The following is a 16,596-nucleotide window of genomic DNA, read 5'->3' as shown; positions in this document are numbered from 1 at the left end:
AAAGCAAGATTGGAGAGGCTTGGGAGAGTTAGTCAGGGTCCTTCAGCCTGTTCTCTGTAAACTCTACTCTTGCTAAGCTATAAACCACTGGCCAAACGGGTCCGCGCGGTGCACAACCAGGTGGGAGTTCAAGCCAGAGTGAAGAGCTACAACTCCCATCAATCCCTGACAGCTACACTTCAGCATATAGGAGGGAGCAGGAGGATTTCCTGGACAAATAGAACTAACAATCCTGGACGAATACAATGCAGAGGAAGATCTGGGCGAAGGAGGTCACTTGCCAAACAGAGGAGGCAGACAGCTGGAGGAATGTCCAAAGAGAAGTAAGCCAAGAAGGGATTGTTCTGGGGAGCTTGCAGCTAGAGAATAACGATTTGAACTCTTTCCCTTATCAAGGAGGATGAAGAAGAGCACCAATGGACAGACTCAGGGGCAGAGCAAGGGAGCCTGAGAGTCCCACCCGAGGAACAGTCGGCTGCTAAGCCTCGGAGGAGGCGTGTGGCTCGGGTGGGGGACTCCTTGCTAGGGGTACAGAAGGCAGTGATTGGTTAGGCCTACAAGAGTCTCGAGAGTGTGTTTGTTCTCCAGGTGGCAAGATTCCGTGATATGACAGAGAGGCTGACAAGACTGGTCAAGCCGACTAACCATAGCCCTTCCTTTTGGTCCACGTGGGAACTAATGATACTGCAAGACCAAGCATTCAGAACATCAAAAGGGATTACGAGGCTTGGTAGGAAAGACTGAAAGGAATGGATGTACAGGTTGTCATCTCGTCTCTTCTTGCCAGTTGAAGGGCATGGCCAGGAAGGGAGAGGAAAATAGCGGAGTGGGAACAACTGCTTGCGCAGATGGTGCCGCCGAGAAGGATTTGGATTCTTCGATCATGGGCTCGGTTTCCATGAGGAGGGACTTCTTGCAACAGACGGGTTGCATCTCACACACGCCAGTTGGAAGAAATGTGTTTGCCAACAGTCTCAAGAACTTGATCAGAGAGCTTTAAACTGAGCTCCGAGGGAAGGGGAGACAATATTAAGGAAGGCGAAAGGGATGGCGAAATAGTCAAACTGACACAGAGAAACAGGCAAACAGTGCAAGGACCCACAGTGGGGAGGCAAAAAAACTGCACAGGCAGCAGTAAAAGGGAACTATGGTCTGCGTTGCTCCACAGAAGTCTTCACCCTTCTTCTTCAGGATCCAGCTGGTTCTTGTAGCTTCACCCAAGACACCAGACAACTCAGTAGTCTTATATAAAAGATCTACTTTATTCTACTATATACAGCTCCAAAACTATCCAACACAACAATACTCTACAATCCACTCTACTACTACCCACAAAATACCTTGGGATGCATAGTCCTTATTATAGTCAATGCATGGTACCACCCACTGTGGTCTGTTTCCACCCATTAGGCGTGTACATCATTCTCATTGGTTCTCTTGGTTCATCCTACAATTAGTGATTTCATCATCTCAGCCTTGACCACTGAACAATTGTCAGGTGTGTCCAATTATCCACTTTGCATCTCTTGTCCTTGGCATTCAGGACTTGTTAATTGTATTACCATTTACACCTGTGTGGTTCTCCATTGGTTTCTGCTGAGCCATCCTGACTCTCACATACATGTTTTATTTCATTTACTGTATAACCCATGTTGCTTTTTCCTTAACAGTAGCTACTCTTGACTCCAGCTGCTGCACTTTCTCCTCCAAGAGGGCTACCAACTTGCACTTGGTGCATGTGAAGTTCTCCACTTCTGTAGGCAAGAAGACAAACATCCCACAAGTGTTGCAGGTGACCACAGTGGTTCCGTCAGTCTCCATACTGAAAAGTCTTAGGAAATTGGCCAGAGAGGGGCACCCGCACAGCAGGGACCACATCCCCCCTGATTGCCTGACACCAGGCAAAGGGGACAAGACCCTTGTCGCCTCCCCCTTCTTCACCTCTCTCTGGAGAACTGCAGAGGGCTGGGAAGAGTCCCCTCGCTTGGTAAGCCATTGCCCCCCAGCCCTCCCTGGCTACTGAATGAATAGTTACAGCACACGCATACACATGCCCTGGGATGCCAGAGGGGTGTCCTGGGCAGAGTGCTGGTGGGGGGGAGTAGCCCCGTGACCTGTGCCCTGTCCAAGCATACTCAACCAACCCGTGCAGCCCTGCCTGGACTCTGGACATCAAGAGTGGCCATCTGAAAGCCAGAAAACGCTTTGGCCACGAACAGCAATAGCAAGTACATTTCTATACCACTTATCAGTGCACTTAAGCACTCCCTACGCGGTTTACAATTTGTAAGCTAATTGCCCCCAACAACCTGGGGACTCAATTTAGCCACCTCCTTGGAAGGATGCAAGCCTGAGTCGAGCTTCAGCCCTTTCGCTGGTACTGAACTTGCAACCTTATGGTTTTGAGTGAGTGGCTGCAGCACAGGCATTGAACCCCTGCACCACCAAGACTCCTGCCAGCCCCAGGCCGTTTCCCCATCTGAGACATCTGGCTTTCTCCACACCATGCGTACCTTGACCCAACCTTCTGGTGCCTCTTCCCCCACTAATCTCTTTTGATGAGCCACTAGGCCCCCAAGAAAGTCTCCCCTGCCTGCCTGCCTGGCTGCCTGGCTGCCAACTGGGCATCCCGCTCTTCCCTCTGGCCAGCGGCTGGACGTCAGGGGGGATCTCAGCTTTTAAAAAGCCTTTGCTGCGTGGAGGCTTAGTCCCGAGTAGACAGGCCTGGCACTGATCTGCGCTTTCTGTGCCTGGTGAGAAAGAAAGGTGCCTGTCCCTGCCCACTGCTAATGGGTTTTAGAATTGGAAAAGTAGCTTAATAAAGTTAGCATAATAAAGCATAGAGATGGAGTCTTAAGCCCTTATAATAACAATTTAAGGGGAGAAAATCTTGACAAAATTCAGACCCTGCCTTTAGCTACCCAGCTAAATTGGCCCTGGCGAAAGAGTGTCTTCTCTGCGTCCTTTGTTTTGCATTGGTGCAACACAGAGGCTGAGCACATTAACACAGAGAAGTGGCATTTCTCTTTCCCCAGACCATAAATCTCCATTAGGGCTGCCGGCAAAACTAAAAACACCCAAGTGATCAAACAAGGGACTCTGTGCAAGGCGTGCAAGGGGTACCCCCCCCCCCAGGACTCACAGTGGATTCACACGCACACAAACACAAGGGGCACATTTAACTGTGCAACAAGAATTTTAGGGCAAACCATGAAGACAAATTTAAGTACCAAACTGAGAAAAAGCAACCTTGGGAAGTGTAAGAGAAGCTTATCTTGAAAGGTTTGCCTCACTTCCTGCTGAGTTTCAGCTTCAGACCACAAAAACTCCCTGAGCAGCATCTTTCTCACTTTAAAGGACTTTAGCAACGGGGGGGGGGGGGGGGGGGGCTGTGGGGGGCAGATGCATGACCCGGAAGGTGGGAGTGAGCGGTTCTTCACAGGACACCTGGCCAGAACGTTCCAGAGCTGATGGCCAGAGCCACACAATGAGAAGGGCATGGAAAGGCCTTGGCTATTCCACCCCGTGGCCTCCGTGGGATGGGCAGTGGCACGATGGCGCTTTCTGGCTCATGATGTGGCACATGGCTCATGCCAGACCCAGGAGAAGATGCCAGGAAAAAGCCAAAGTGGGGTGAGAGGGGGGCCACGATCTTTGGGAAAGGGATGCCAGGAGGAGAACACAGAAGGAAGGTGCCTTGCCTTGGCCCCCTGCCCCCTGGGGAAGGGGGCTTCTGGCCAGCTGTCTGGGCGGCAGAGCCAGGCACAGTGGGGGGAAGAGGAGGAGTGCCCAGGTGTGCTGAGGCCAGGGGGTGAGGGCTGCTTTCCAGGAGGGGCCGCAGCCTGGGGCCCCTGGAGCCCACCCACTGGAGCCCACTCCCACTCCCCCGCCCACCAGAGCCATGCCGAGGCTGAGGGCCAAAGCAGCCTCCCTGGGCAGAGGGGCACCCCACGCCCCCTTGGCCCATGGGTAGGGCTTGGACAGGGGCCCTCTGGGGCCCACCCCACCTGAAGCACGGGGGCAGAGGGCAGGCAGAGACCCAAAGCTCCCCATGAGTAACAAACCAAAGGAAGGAAAGAAAGAAAGAGCAAAAGGATGGAGAAGGAGCCACTCACCCTCTGTGGGAGGATTTTGTCAGCCATTTTCCTGCGCTTAGCACTGTACATTTGGGAAGGGAAAGAGAAGAGACCACGTTACCATGGTGACCGGCCGAGGTGCAAGGAGGCCACCTGCCAAACTACCCTGGCATCTCTGTGTTGGGCGGCCAGTGGCGAGGGGCAGCTGGGTGCCCTCCAGACCCTCAAAAACACTTCAGGCCCCAGGGAGGGGTCTCTCCACTCACCAGCTGAATAGGGAGGGGGGCAAGGGCTGAAGCTGGACATGGCAGAGAGCCAGGCAGGGGTCACCAACCTCACAAAAACCGCTGGAGCAGGAAGATTCACAGCAGGCATTGGCTGCCCTCTGCCACCCGCCCGGCCCCGATCCCTGCAGATGCCTCCCTCTGCCCAACATTATCGCACCAGGGAAAGTGACGGGAGCATACTGGAACATTCATGCGATAACAACGGGATTATGGCAATGTCGCGTGACATTCTCTGATAATCTTAGCACACTAGTGTGATAGTGACTGCTCCATCCCACTCCTGTCACTTTCCCTGGTGTGATAATCTCCTAAGGCTGGCAGGAATGACAGCTGGGGCTGGGGCAGTGGCCGCTGGAGATGGCAAAGAGCTGACTGCCCTCCAAGGGCTCTGAGGGGTCACTCCCGCCAACTGGTCTAGACCCCTCTGGGCTACAAAGATGCCCCTTCGCCCGTGCCCCCAGACTGAGTCAGACTACCTGGTAGGATGGGGGGAGGGCTTTCCCTGGTAAATGTGGACTGGCCATGAGCACTACATGTCAGTTAGCCAGCAAAGCAGACCTCTAAAGACAATATTCTAGACCAGCCCTGCAAGCAGCCAAGCGGCCAGCAGCCTCACTCCAACTGCAGCTGCAGCCGCCACACCTGGCCATCGCTCAGCCCACCCGCCTGCCAGAGGCTCCCCTTAAGCAGGATCAGCCAGGATCTCCCCAAAGGATGAGGAAGAGGCCCGGCAGACTCCTTTTGATCGAGCCAACGCATGCACACCCCCAACCCATGAAGGCACTGACTCAGAGCAGTCCACAGCCCCAGCCTGAAGCCAGAAGGGGGTGGCCGAAGCCAGCCTGCAAAGCCCAGGGTGCAGGGAAAGGGGCTACCGGGGTCCATATGCTTCGTGGCCTGGTCTCTACCCCTTCCCCACCTCTGTTCCCTCAGTTGGGAAAAGGGGGGCCCTGTTGAGTAACAAACACTGTAAGCCCCCCCCCGGTCACTTAGCTCCATCACAAGCAGCCAAGGCCATGGTCCAAAGAGAACAGCAAGCAAGCCTAACTCATGTGACCATGGAGGCACACCAAAGGTTTGAGGGTGTCTCCCCTTCTGCCCCCCCAACCGCAGCACCCCCCAAGAGCACTGACCACTGGTGTGGCTGACCCCAGGTGGTGTCCAGTGAAGTGGGGGAAGAAGCAGCATTCACCTGCAGCCACCATTGTGGCATGAAGAGGGCAGGGGCCCACCCATGTGCATCCCAACCTTTCTGATGAGAGAAGCCCTTGCAGGGGAGCCAGGGGAATCCTCCAGCCTCCTACCAGCCAGATGGAAGGACCCTGAGGAGCTGCCCAGCTGGGCCAGCAGGGGGCAGAACCACCAGCTCAAAAGGACTCCCACCCCCAAAAGACCAGCCAGGCCCTGGGGCAGGGGCACATCCTCCCACGGCCACCACCCCAACAGGGCGTTCTCTCTCCTCTCTCTGGCCCAGATGGCCCACGCATGCGCACACAAACAGACACACAGAAGAGAGAATCGTGGTCGATTCCCCCCCCCCACTCCCCAGCTGGAAGAGACAACACTAGAGCGCAGAGGAACCAAGGAAGGAGGAAAGGAAAATGGAGGGGGTCCCTGACATGCTCCCCCTCCATGGAGTGCCTCCCCCCACCAGGGGCCATGCACTCACCTCCTGGGCCGGCTCTGAGTGGCGCCGCCCTGCTGGCCGGGGGGGGCCCTGTGGCCCCTGGGTTGTCTGCTGCTGCTGTGGCGTTGTCTGCTGCGGCGTCGGCGCTTGCTGCTGCTGGCCCTGCTGGGGGGGCGGCCCTCTTACGGGTGGGCTCCATCGTGGCTGGAGGCATCCCGGGGCGCACAGAGGGGCTCCCGACGTAGGGGGGGCCTGGGGGACCCATTGGAGCCCCCTGGTGGGGCATGCGCGCACCTGACGGCATCCCCGGGCGCTGGAGGGGGAGAAAGGCAATGGTTAAGGTGGAGGGGAAGGGGCGATGCCTAAGGATCTGCAAATAGGGGGCAACCCAAGGGCCCAGTGAGATGGCCACCTGCAGCCCACCCAACCAGGGTCTTGGCCCAGCCAGCACAGGGAGGCAAGAAGCACAAACAGGCTAATGGTGGAAGAGGCTGCATAGCCCACCTGGCTCCCCCCTGAATGTCCGTGGGTCAGTGAAGGGTGGGAAGTTTGCAGTGGCCTACTAGAGGTGCAGCTGCTGCCCCCTCAGCTGACCCACAGCAATTTCTTAGGTCTCCCATTGGTGGCAGAAGAGGGCCATAGAAGATTCCAACCCAAGGAGTATGTCTCCCTACAGCCAGAGCCAGCCCCCCAAAAGCCAGCAGAGTTGAGGCTCCCCCAGAGAGAGGGTCAGGGGCCTGAGGCAGTATTAGGCCTCCTGGCTAAGCAGAGGGAATCCAGGGGCCCTGGGGAGCTTCCAGGCAGCAGGCTGGACCATCTGGCCATGAAGTCTGGGACCAGTGGCCCCTTGGGCCACCAGAGAGGAGGGGAGGATTGACCTCTTTTAACCATGAGAGCCTGAATCTGTTGCGGCTGCACTGGCCAAGGATCCCACTGGCCAAGAGGATGCCCTGCAACGCAGACAGCGCAACTGGCAGACCACCCACAGGTGTCATTCCAGCCACAATGACAAGGGGACACTGTGTCTTGCCAAGCCAGGCCGGTGGCTCGCTGATCAGCACTGGGCTGGTAGCCGAACCGGCAGTAGCCAATCTTACAAGCTTCCTGCCACCTTCCCTGAACCAGCACCAAGGACCATATGTGGAATCTCTTTTCCTGTAGCTTGAATGGAACCGGTCTCTGGAGAAGCAGAAAACCAACTGTCCTCAATAGGACTTCTCTTCACATACTTAAACAGGGCCATCCTATCCTCTTAACCTTCTCTTCTCCAGGATAAACATCCCTGGCTCCCTAAGTTGCTCCTCATAAGGCATGGTTTCCAGACCTTTCACCATTTTGGCCGTCCTCCTCTGGACATGCTCCAGCTTCCCAACATCCTTCTTGAACTGTGGTGTCCAGAACTGAAAGCAATACTGACCAAAGGAGAAGGGAGTCGCACTCCCCTTGATCTGGACACTTTGCCGACTGCTGTAGCCTAGGACTGCTTTGGGTGTTTTTCACGCTGCTGGCTCATGTTCAGCCTGAGATGATCCCTTTTGCATGGACTGCCGCCAAGCCAGGTGCCCCCCGTCCTGCATCTGGGCATTTCTTTCCTCCCCCGTCTAGGAGTATGGTTTCAATTTTGATGTATGCCTCTCCGCCCGCCAATTTTTTCCTCTAACTTTAAGCAAAGTATGTATTGTATTTTATTGTTTCTCTCTCTGATGATTTAATTTGTAGTCTTACCACCGAGACGGAGATTCATTTAGCGTTTACTGTATTTTAAAATGTACTTTTACTGTTCAACCTGCCCGGATTCTTCGCGATTGGGCGGGCTATAAATATTATTATTATTATTATTTTATTTTTACTGGCCAAGTGTAGTATCCTGAATTTCTCATGTTGAAATCTATTTTGTTCTTTTAGGCCTCTCTTAACTCTCTAATCTGTTAAGGTCATATTGAATTCTGATCCTGTCCTCTGGGGTATTGGTTACCCCTCCTAATGTGGGATCATCTGCAAATTTGATAAGCATATTTCTTCATTGCCATTGCCACTGTTAAAGAGACTGAATAGCACTGGGCCCAGGATGAACCCTATGGCACTCCGCTAGTGGCGCAGTGGTTCAATGCCTGTCCAAGGCTGTGAGTTCAGTCCCGGCCAGGACTCAGGGTCCTCTCAGCCCAGCATCCTTCCAAGGAGGTTACTAAAATGAGTGCCCAGCTTGTTGGGGGCAATTAGCTTACAGTTGTAAACTGCTTAGAGACTGGTTAGGCCAGTGGTGGCAAAGCTATGCCAGAGATAGCAAGCAAAGCCATTTCTGAGGACATGCAGAGGGTGGGGAAGAGGAGGAACAGGTGCGTGCATGTTTCCCCTCTTCCTGGCTGTCCAGGGCCTTCTGATGTCTCCAGAGAGTCAGCTGAAGGCCCAAAGGGGGGGGGGGGAGAACAAGTGCACGCCTGTTGCTCCTCTTCCCTCCCGGGCCTTCAACTGTCTCCAGGTAAGTCCCACCCCATGAAGGCAGATGTCCTGCCCCCCCCAGATGTCCCATCCCCTGGCACCGGGCGACATCCGGTGCCGTAACACCTTTGAGTTGGGGCCCCTGATCTCAGAAAGGTTTGCCATCACTGGCTTAGGCGATATGAAATGGTATATAAATGAAGCTGCTATCACTATTGCGCTGGTCACTTCTCCCCAGGATGAAGAGGAGAAGGCACTGCTGAGCACCCTTTGGGTTTGGCTGCTCAAACAAAAGTCCACCTAATACTCACATTGTTTAGCTCACATTTCACTAGCATTTTTGCAAGGAGCAGTATAGGAAAGCACCTCTGCTGTGGGAAGAGAGTGGCCCCATCCATTCCTGGCAGGGGACACTAACCCTGTGCCCTGGGACCAGGCAGGACATCAAGGGGGTAGTCTCGGTTGTCCTCGGGGGAGCCCCTCTTGAAGCTGGATCTCCTCACACTGACCCCACCTGGCTCTGGTTCAAAATTCACTCGGGCTCAAAGGATGCTCCTCTGACCAAAGAAAGGAGGCCTCACTTTCCACACAGCCTCCAAGGCTGAGGACACCTGGGGGGCCACAGGGGCCTGGTGGGGGCCCCTGGTAGCACTGCTCTTCTGGCACTCAGAGCATGACTGAGAGCCCATCCACTGCCCACGAAGGTCCCACAAGGCTGCGACTTCTCTCACTGTTTGCAAGCTGCCACCTTAAGCTCATGCAACATCTTTAAGGGCCCTCCAGACCATGCGTGCATGTGCAGAAACGTGACCTATTGAGATGCCTGGTCTCCTGGGTGGGTGGGTGGTGGAGAGCTGGCTGGTGGCCCTCCGTCTGTGGGGAAGCAGCAAGAGGGGCAAGTGGGCAGGCTCCCCTGGCATGGGCAAGGAGGGCACAGCTGCTGCTCCATGAGGTGTCCCCTGTTTTCCTGGTGGTCCCCTCCCCATTTAAGCTGGAGTGCAAAGGGATGGAGAAGCTGTCCACTGCTCACACAGGGGCAGTAATTCAGGAGGAAGAGGAAGGGAGCCTTGGAAAGAATTAATGAACTGAAAGAAAATAAATTTAGGATGGTCTGCATGGGAAATTTGGAGGTGGGTGGGTTAATGAGAATTGATTAAGGGAATCAATTCCCTCCAGTCCATCTGCCTTGGTCCAGGCCTTGGAGGTAGAGAAGAACTGCTGGACCTCATCCCCTTCCCCTCCGCCACTCCCTTCTCCTTTTGTGTGGTGTCTTTTTAGATTGTAAGCCTGAGGGCAGGGAACTGTCTAATTATAAAGACTGTATGTACAGCGCTGTGTAAATTTACAGCGCTTTATAAATAAAGGTTACTAATCAGGTGGAAAATTGACTGCAGACTAAATGAATCAAAAAGGGATGCGGCCTTCAAGGGATCAGTTATCCGGTGCTCAGCCCCCTGCCCCCACTCTGCCTTGCTGCCCACCTGCGCCAGTCTGGCTCTGCTCTGCCCAGTTCCAAAGGGGCGCATGGGTTGCCTGGGGGTCCTCTCTGGGAAGGTCAAGGGGGGCGGGGGAGAGCAAAGGGGCCTTAAGTGGCTGCTGTTGCACAAGGGGAGGGGGGCGCAGTTTGCTTTATTACTGTTGCTGCCAAAGAGAGGAGGAGGTCAGAGTCCAGGAAAGTCTTCACAGGGGGCAGACGGTGAGGGACCCCTGTGAGGGAAGCCTCACCCTCCAGCAAGGAACCCAGGACTGTCCACTAGCGTCCTCTGCCCTCAAAGAGAGAAGGAATGGCTAACAGGAACCACTAAGTGCTGAGGAGACCACCTTGCCCCACAGCCATCTTCAAGCATAAAAGAGGGGTCAAGTGCCAGGCCTGGGGGGATGGTAGGGGCTCAATTTCAAACACACTGGTAGCACTGGAGACCCCTGCCCGCCTGCCCGCCAGCACTGAATGAAGTCTGTCACACAAAGTACCCCCACCCCTGGAGAGGGTCATTGTCCATCAAGGAGACCAAAACAGACCCCCCAGCAAGATCCCCTGGACCCTGGGAGCTACTGCCTACATTGTACACTGCAACTCCTTCTGTCTAGCAATAGTCACCTGCTGCTATTGCCACCCCTCACACCCCTCAAAAGCAAACCCAAACACCCCTTCTCTCTCAACGGCTCCCTCCCTCCTGTCCAAGATGGGGCGGCAGTCCCTTCTTCGTTCTTGGAGCCCCTGGGGAGATTTCAAGGGCCACACCCATAGCCCCTCCCACGACCAAGAGGGGCAGGCAGTGGACCCCTACGGTTGGGGCAGGGGTCTTTGTGGGGGGCCCAGAAAGCGGCAATAATATGATTTATTTATACTTCATAGAATCATAGAGTTGGAAGAGACCGCAAGGGCCATCCAGTCCAACCTCATTCTGCCAATCTCAATCAAAGCATCCCCATTGACAGATGGCCATCCAGCCTCTGTTCCAAGGAGTGAGACTCCACTACACTCCGAGGAAGGAGTGTGTTCCACTGTCGAACAGCCCTTACTCTCAGGAAGTTCCTCCTAATGCCGAGGTGGAATCTCTTTTCCTGTATCTTGCCTCCATTGCTCCATTGGGTCCTATTCTCTGGAGCAGCAGAAAACAAGCTTGCTCCCTCCTCAATATGACATCCTTTCAAATATTTAAACAGGGCAATCATCATATCACCTCTTAACCTTCTCTTCTTCAGGCTGAACATCCCCAGCTCCCTAAGTCTCTCCTCATAGGGCATGGTTTCCAGACCCTTCACCATTTTAGTCGCTCTCCTTTGGACACATAGCTCCAGTTTCTCAATGTCCTTTTTGAATTGTGGTGCCCAGAACTGGACACAATATTCCAGGTGGCGCCTGACCAAAGCAGAATACAGTGGCACTATGACTTCTCTTGATCTAGACACTATACTTTTATTGATGCAGCCTAAAATCGCATTGGCCTTGTTAGCTGCCACATCGCACTGTTGACTCATGTTCAACTTGTGGTCTACTTGGACTCCCAGATCCCTTTCACATGTAGTCTCTCCCTGTGGACTGAGGTGGGATTACGGCATAAAAAATTACAAAAACGCAATAAAAAGTTACATCCGTAACGTCCAATAATCAAAAAGGAATGGACCCTTACGGCGGAAGGGGCAAGAGATAACTCTGTTAGAGCTGCCTCTTTCATGTCTGGCATAACCCACTGCTTTTGTGTGCGTTGGACAGTGAACAGAAGCCACAATCTGCAATAAATGGCAAGTAGCCACATCACTTGAAAAATGTTAGAGAACCACAGAACCTGGGGGTGGAAGGAACCACAGGAGCCATATAGTCCAACCCCCTAAAAGCCTCCCTGGGGTCCCCGCCATCACTGCCCCACCCATCATCCTGCCTCTGCCTCTCTTGTCCCTTCAGTGCTGCCCCTCCACCCTCCTACCCCACCTGCACCCATATGGACCCCGTTCCACCTGCCTGCCCCCCACCCCATGAATGCCAAGGAGTCCATTGGAGGACCTAGAGGGGGCCACTTTGGTTTCCTTTCCCCAAAGAACTACATCTCCCCCAAAGCCTTTGAGCTCAAGTAGCGCAAAGCCCTCACTCTCCTGAACCCCTGAGACAAAAGTGTGCATCTGTGTAGAGGCCACAATCCGGCCTGTGCCTCTCCCTCACCTGGCTGTCAGCAGCAGCAGCAACAACAATAACAATTCTGCAATTGTAAGCACCTTGGGGCAAACGCCATGCTCCTGTTCTCTAGCCACTCTCCAAACTGAGGTGCCCAGTAAATGGCTTTTGCTGCCATCTCCAGAGCCTGGAAAGAGGAAGGGCAGGAGAGGGCCCTTCCCTGGGGGGCACCTGTTGCCGGAGCCACAGCCAGGAAGCTCAATCTCCCCCACCCAACACACAGACACACACAAGCTCCCGCTGGCAGCAGCTGATCCTGCAAACACGCATCGCATTTAGAGCGGCCTGTCGCTGTCCATCTGCAAGCCTGGCCACCTTCCACAGAAGACTCAGCTGCTGCCTTCACTCAGGCCAAGTGGCCAGTCAATCAAGGCTAGAAATTTGCTAGAAATCACTCTGGCCCCTTTGCTCCAAGGGCTTTGCTCCAAGGGCAGGTTTTGCAGCAGCCCCCGGCACAAGTCTCCCTTCCATCCTCAGGGCCTCTGGAGGTAAAGCCCAGCAGGAGCAATGGCCAAAGGCCTCCAAAAGGTCTCCCAACTGGAGGGGGCAGAAGCCTCTACAAGGGGCTTCCACGCCAAACAAAACGTGGTGGGATGGTGAGGGTCTCTAGTGGCAAGGGCCCCAGTCCTGGAGATGGAAGGGTGCTTCCGGTGAGGGTCCAAAATGTCCCAGGTTGGCCTCTTCCCATTTTTAGAAATACTGTAGTGCTGTTTTGTAAAACCAGTTGGTGACCCAAGTCAAATCTGGAAAGAAGACTCAGCGGCAGAAATCCAAGCCGTCCTTCTCTTTTCTAAGCGCTCTTCCTGGGAGGCAGGAAGGAAGAGCAGCCGATGATTTGCCTGCAAAGGGTCTCAGGGCCTTCCCTCCATGTCTCAACGCTGTAATGCATGGGAAGCGCCCGCTCTTACATGGTGCGCTCAACAGGGATGTAAAAAAACCCAAACCTTTGAATTTGCTTCAACATCACACTTAAGCCTCATTGCATGTACTTCATTAAATGTTTCCCTCCAACGGAGTATTTCAGTTTGGCTGTTTCTTAAAAATGAAGGCCTGGAGCCACAAAAGTGATCCAAGCAGCGTTTCCTGGTGAGGGCCAGGAGGAGGGCATGGCAGCGGAGTCCAGAACCAAGCAAAGGGCCACGGAAGAGCCTTGCGCTTTGGGGGAGAGTCTTGGGGGGCAGGGGTGGAGGAGAGTCTTTGGCTTTTGGGGGACAATGGGATGTAAGAGGGCTACACTTGCGTCAGGAGAGGCCCAGCAGGGGAATACCAGGGGACCCCCAACCCAACAAACTTCCCCCCATTTCAGGCCTGATGCCAGGAGGCCTGTGCCACCCTCCCTGGGACATCACCGGTTGCCCCTTGGGGGGGGGGCAGATGACCCAAATGAACCCTTTTCCCGCTTCTCTGCACAGGGAGAGAAGAGGGAGGCCTCAGAAACCCACTTGCCAAGGCTTCTGGGACCCATAAGCATCCTCCTCCCCCCCCAACTGTTGTCTCTGACCAAAGATGGCATATAAAAGGGTACCCCACCCCTTCTGTTCCAGACTGGGAGGACGGGGGTCCTCAGTGGGCAGGGCTTTGGATAGGGTGAGGGGCTTCAGCCCCTCAGATCTCCTTGCAGCCCAAAGTTGGACCACAGGCCAGACACGACTTGTCAGAAGGAATCTGCCGGCCTCATCTTAATGCCACTTGTCCGTACTTCAGCAAACTGTTTTGGGACTCAATGAAGCTGCAGAACCATGGACTGGACAAGGGTGGTTCCCTCTTGAAGTGCGGGTGGGGCATCCAGGCCAAAGTCAGCTGGACAGTAACACCTGAGAAGGCTCCAGAACAACTGGTTAGGCAAGCAGCCTCTCAGCATTTGGGGGCAGCCAGGGAGGGGCTGGAATGCTGTGAGCCCCCCCCCCCCAAAAGAGCCAGGGCTGCTTTCCCAAGAGGACCTCGCGCCCAAGGCCTCCCCAGCATCACCTCTCCAGAGCCAGTCATTCCTGATGCTCTTTCTGGGGAAACTGGAAGATGGCCTGCGGGGGAGAGGAGGGAGCAACTGAGGGGGACCACTGACCACCTGAGATGGTCAGACTGGCCATTGCTGGAGGTTTCCAAAGAGGGTTCAGTGGATTCCCTGTTCTGGCTGGTGGAGGGGGGCAGGCAGACCCCTTCCAAATTGAATCCTATTTTATATTTTGCTCTCTGCCCAGGCTGAATTGGCTGAGGGGGGGGGGCACTGGGAGGAGGACAGGGGCCACAGCAACCCTCTGGGCCCTCCAGACCACAGGCCTGGCCATCCACTCCTGCCCTCAGCCAGGCGGATGGACAGAGCTCAGCCAACCACACCACCTCTGACGGGGGGGGGCATCACTAGGGTTGGCATCACTCAGAGCGGTCACTGTGCCACCCCCCGCTGACCTCCTCCCCTGCCACACCATGCAGAGTCCTTGGAAATGTATTTTGGACTAATGTTGCTCATAAATCCTAATTCCCATATATTGCTGAATATAAGAGTAATAATTGTGACACAAATGACTAGCAAAATTAAAACCATGCCCTTAGATTATTGTATGCACAGCCTGAATGTGTTTGCGCACATGTGTACGCATGTGGGCAAGGCGGAAATTGGGTTAATGTGATACTTTAAAACAGTGGTTCCCAACCTTCCTGATGCCGCGACCCATGAACACAGTTCCTCATGTTGTGGTGACCCAAAACCATGACATTCTTTGCGTTGCTACTTCATCCCTGTAATTCAATAGGTGTTTTCCAATGGTCTTAGCGACACCCAGGAAAGGGTCATTCAACCCCCAAAGGTTGGGAACCACTGTTTTACAAGGATGTTTCAATGATTCTTTTTTAAACTGGGAAACCCTTCTCCTCCCTCGACTCCAGCATTTGGAAGGGCGCAAGCGAAGGCCATTTCTGCCCAAAGACAGAAGATGTTGGGGAGCATGGGTCTCCCCCCCCCCGACGGGCCCACACAGCCCAAGCCATGCCCTGGACCCACATGGCACCCCTCTTTTTACCAGGGCTGGGGTCTCGTCCATTCCTCAGCCCCCAAATCCTGCCCTGTGCCCTTGCCCCTTACAGATGGGTCCCTCAGTCCCCCCTTCTGCCTGCCCCCTGGCCCTCCTCCTGCTCCAAGCCTGGCCCAGAGACAGCCTCGGAGGGGGCTGGGGGCGTCTGGGGGGGGGGGGCTTCCACGCCAAGAGCTTTGCTTCAGGGCTGAATTCCAGGGGGGCAACCCAGGACCCTGCGCTACAGCTCCCCCTCTTTAAGGGGGCTCCTCGGCTGAGCTGATGGACTGGGACTCTCCGGCGGACCCCCCCCCCGGCCGCCTCTTCCCCCTTTCAAAGCCAAGCTACTAGTCCTCTTCAAACTGGGAGGCTTGTGGGAGAACCTGGAGGCTGGGCTGGAGCCTCCTTGCCGCCCAGGGAGAGAGAAAGAGAGAGCAGCAGCAGCAGCAGCAGCATGGCTCCCGAGGCCGGCCAGGGCTCCAGGGGCCCCAAAGGCAGCCGCGAAGGAGGGCGCCAAGGGCATTGGGGCCGGAAGCCGGGCCTGGAGGGGCCTCCTCTGCAGCCGGGGGTCTCCCGCGGAGCACGTGTCCGGAGGGGGAGGAGGCCAGGGCCTGGGCAGCCCCTTCTTCCTTCCTTCCTTTCGGGGAGACCCCTTCCCGCCCCCGGCCTCCCTCCCTCCCTCACTCACCACCCCATGGACCAAGAACTCGAAAAGTTTGCTCTTCGTCGCCTTCCGCGCCCCGCCAGTCACTTCCTCCGCGGCCATCGGGCCCCGGCGCCGCCTCCCGCGCTCTCGGCCTCTCGCTCGCTCGCTCGCTCGCTCCCTCCCCCAGGGCTCCTCTCCGCCCTCCTCTCCCGGCCCCTCGGACCCCGGCCCCAGCGATCCAGGCGGCCAGGAGGAGGAGGCAGGCAGGCAGGCCGGGCGGGGGCCGGGCGGTCAGTCCTCGGCGGCCGGGGTCCGCCGAGGGCTCCCGCGACGGACGGACGGACGGAGGGCCCGCTGAGCCGCCGCCGCCGCCGCCGCCGCCGCTGCTGCTGCCCAAATTCCTTGGCTGAAGAGCCGCCAAGATAGAAGCAGGAGGAGAAGCCCAGGGAGGAGGAGGAGGAGGAGGCCGGCGCCTTCTTAGCTGCGGCCCAAGAGGGGAGGGGCCGGGAGGGGAGGGGAAGGGAGGAGGGCCTCGGGCTGCGACCCTCCGAGGGCCCCCTCCCGCCTTCCCTGCCTCCCTGCCTCCCTCTTTCCGCGGCGGAAGGACCCTCCGGGCCTGGGCCTGGCGGGCGCTCCGCCTCCTCCGCTGGACACACAATGGCTTCCCTCCTCCCCTCCCTCCCTCCCTCCGCCTCCAGGCCCCCTCCCCCGGGACAGAGACCCTCGGCGGAACCCGGAGGGAGACCCCCCCCCCCCCCCCCCCCCCCCCCCCCCCATTAGAGGCGCGAAGGGCCGGAGCCCCCCCGGAGGAAGACGAAGAAGGAGAAGAAGAAGGGCGGC

At 56.0% G+C, this 16,596-nt stretch overlaps 1 protein-coding gene across 1 annotated transcript in view; it reads right to left on the bottom strand.

The window, feature by feature from the left end:
- Positions 1-16,037, bottom strand: part of SMARCD3 (SWI/SNF related, matrix associated, actin dependent regulator of chromatin, subfamily d, member 3) — a 37,386-nt gene extending 21,349 nt beyond the window's left edge. Inside the window, 5 exon segments of the mRNA XM_042472334.1 lie at positions 4,116-4,158; positions 6,033-6,067; positions 6,069-6,159; positions 6,161-6,303; positions 15,799-16,037. Coding sequence (XP_042328268.1) covers positions 4,116-4,158; positions 6,033-6,067; positions 6,069-6,159; positions 6,161-6,303; positions 15,799-15,876 — 390 coding nt within the window. The 5' untranslated portion in view covers positions 15,877-16,037.
- Between the last annotated feature and the right edge of the window lie 559 nt (positions 16,038-16,596).

Source organism: Sceloporus undulatus, chromosome 6, assembly GCF_019175285.1.
Source record: "Sceloporus undulatus isolate JIND9_A2432 ecotype Alabama chromosome 6, SceUnd_v1.1, whole genome shotgun sequence".
Taxonomy (NCBI): domain Eukaryota; kingdom Metazoa; phylum Chordata; class Lepidosauria; order Squamata; family Phrynosomatidae; genus Sceloporus; species Sceloporus undulatus.
Note: the sequence above shows the minus strand (reverse complement) of the source record. Positions and strands in the feature narration are given on the sequence as shown.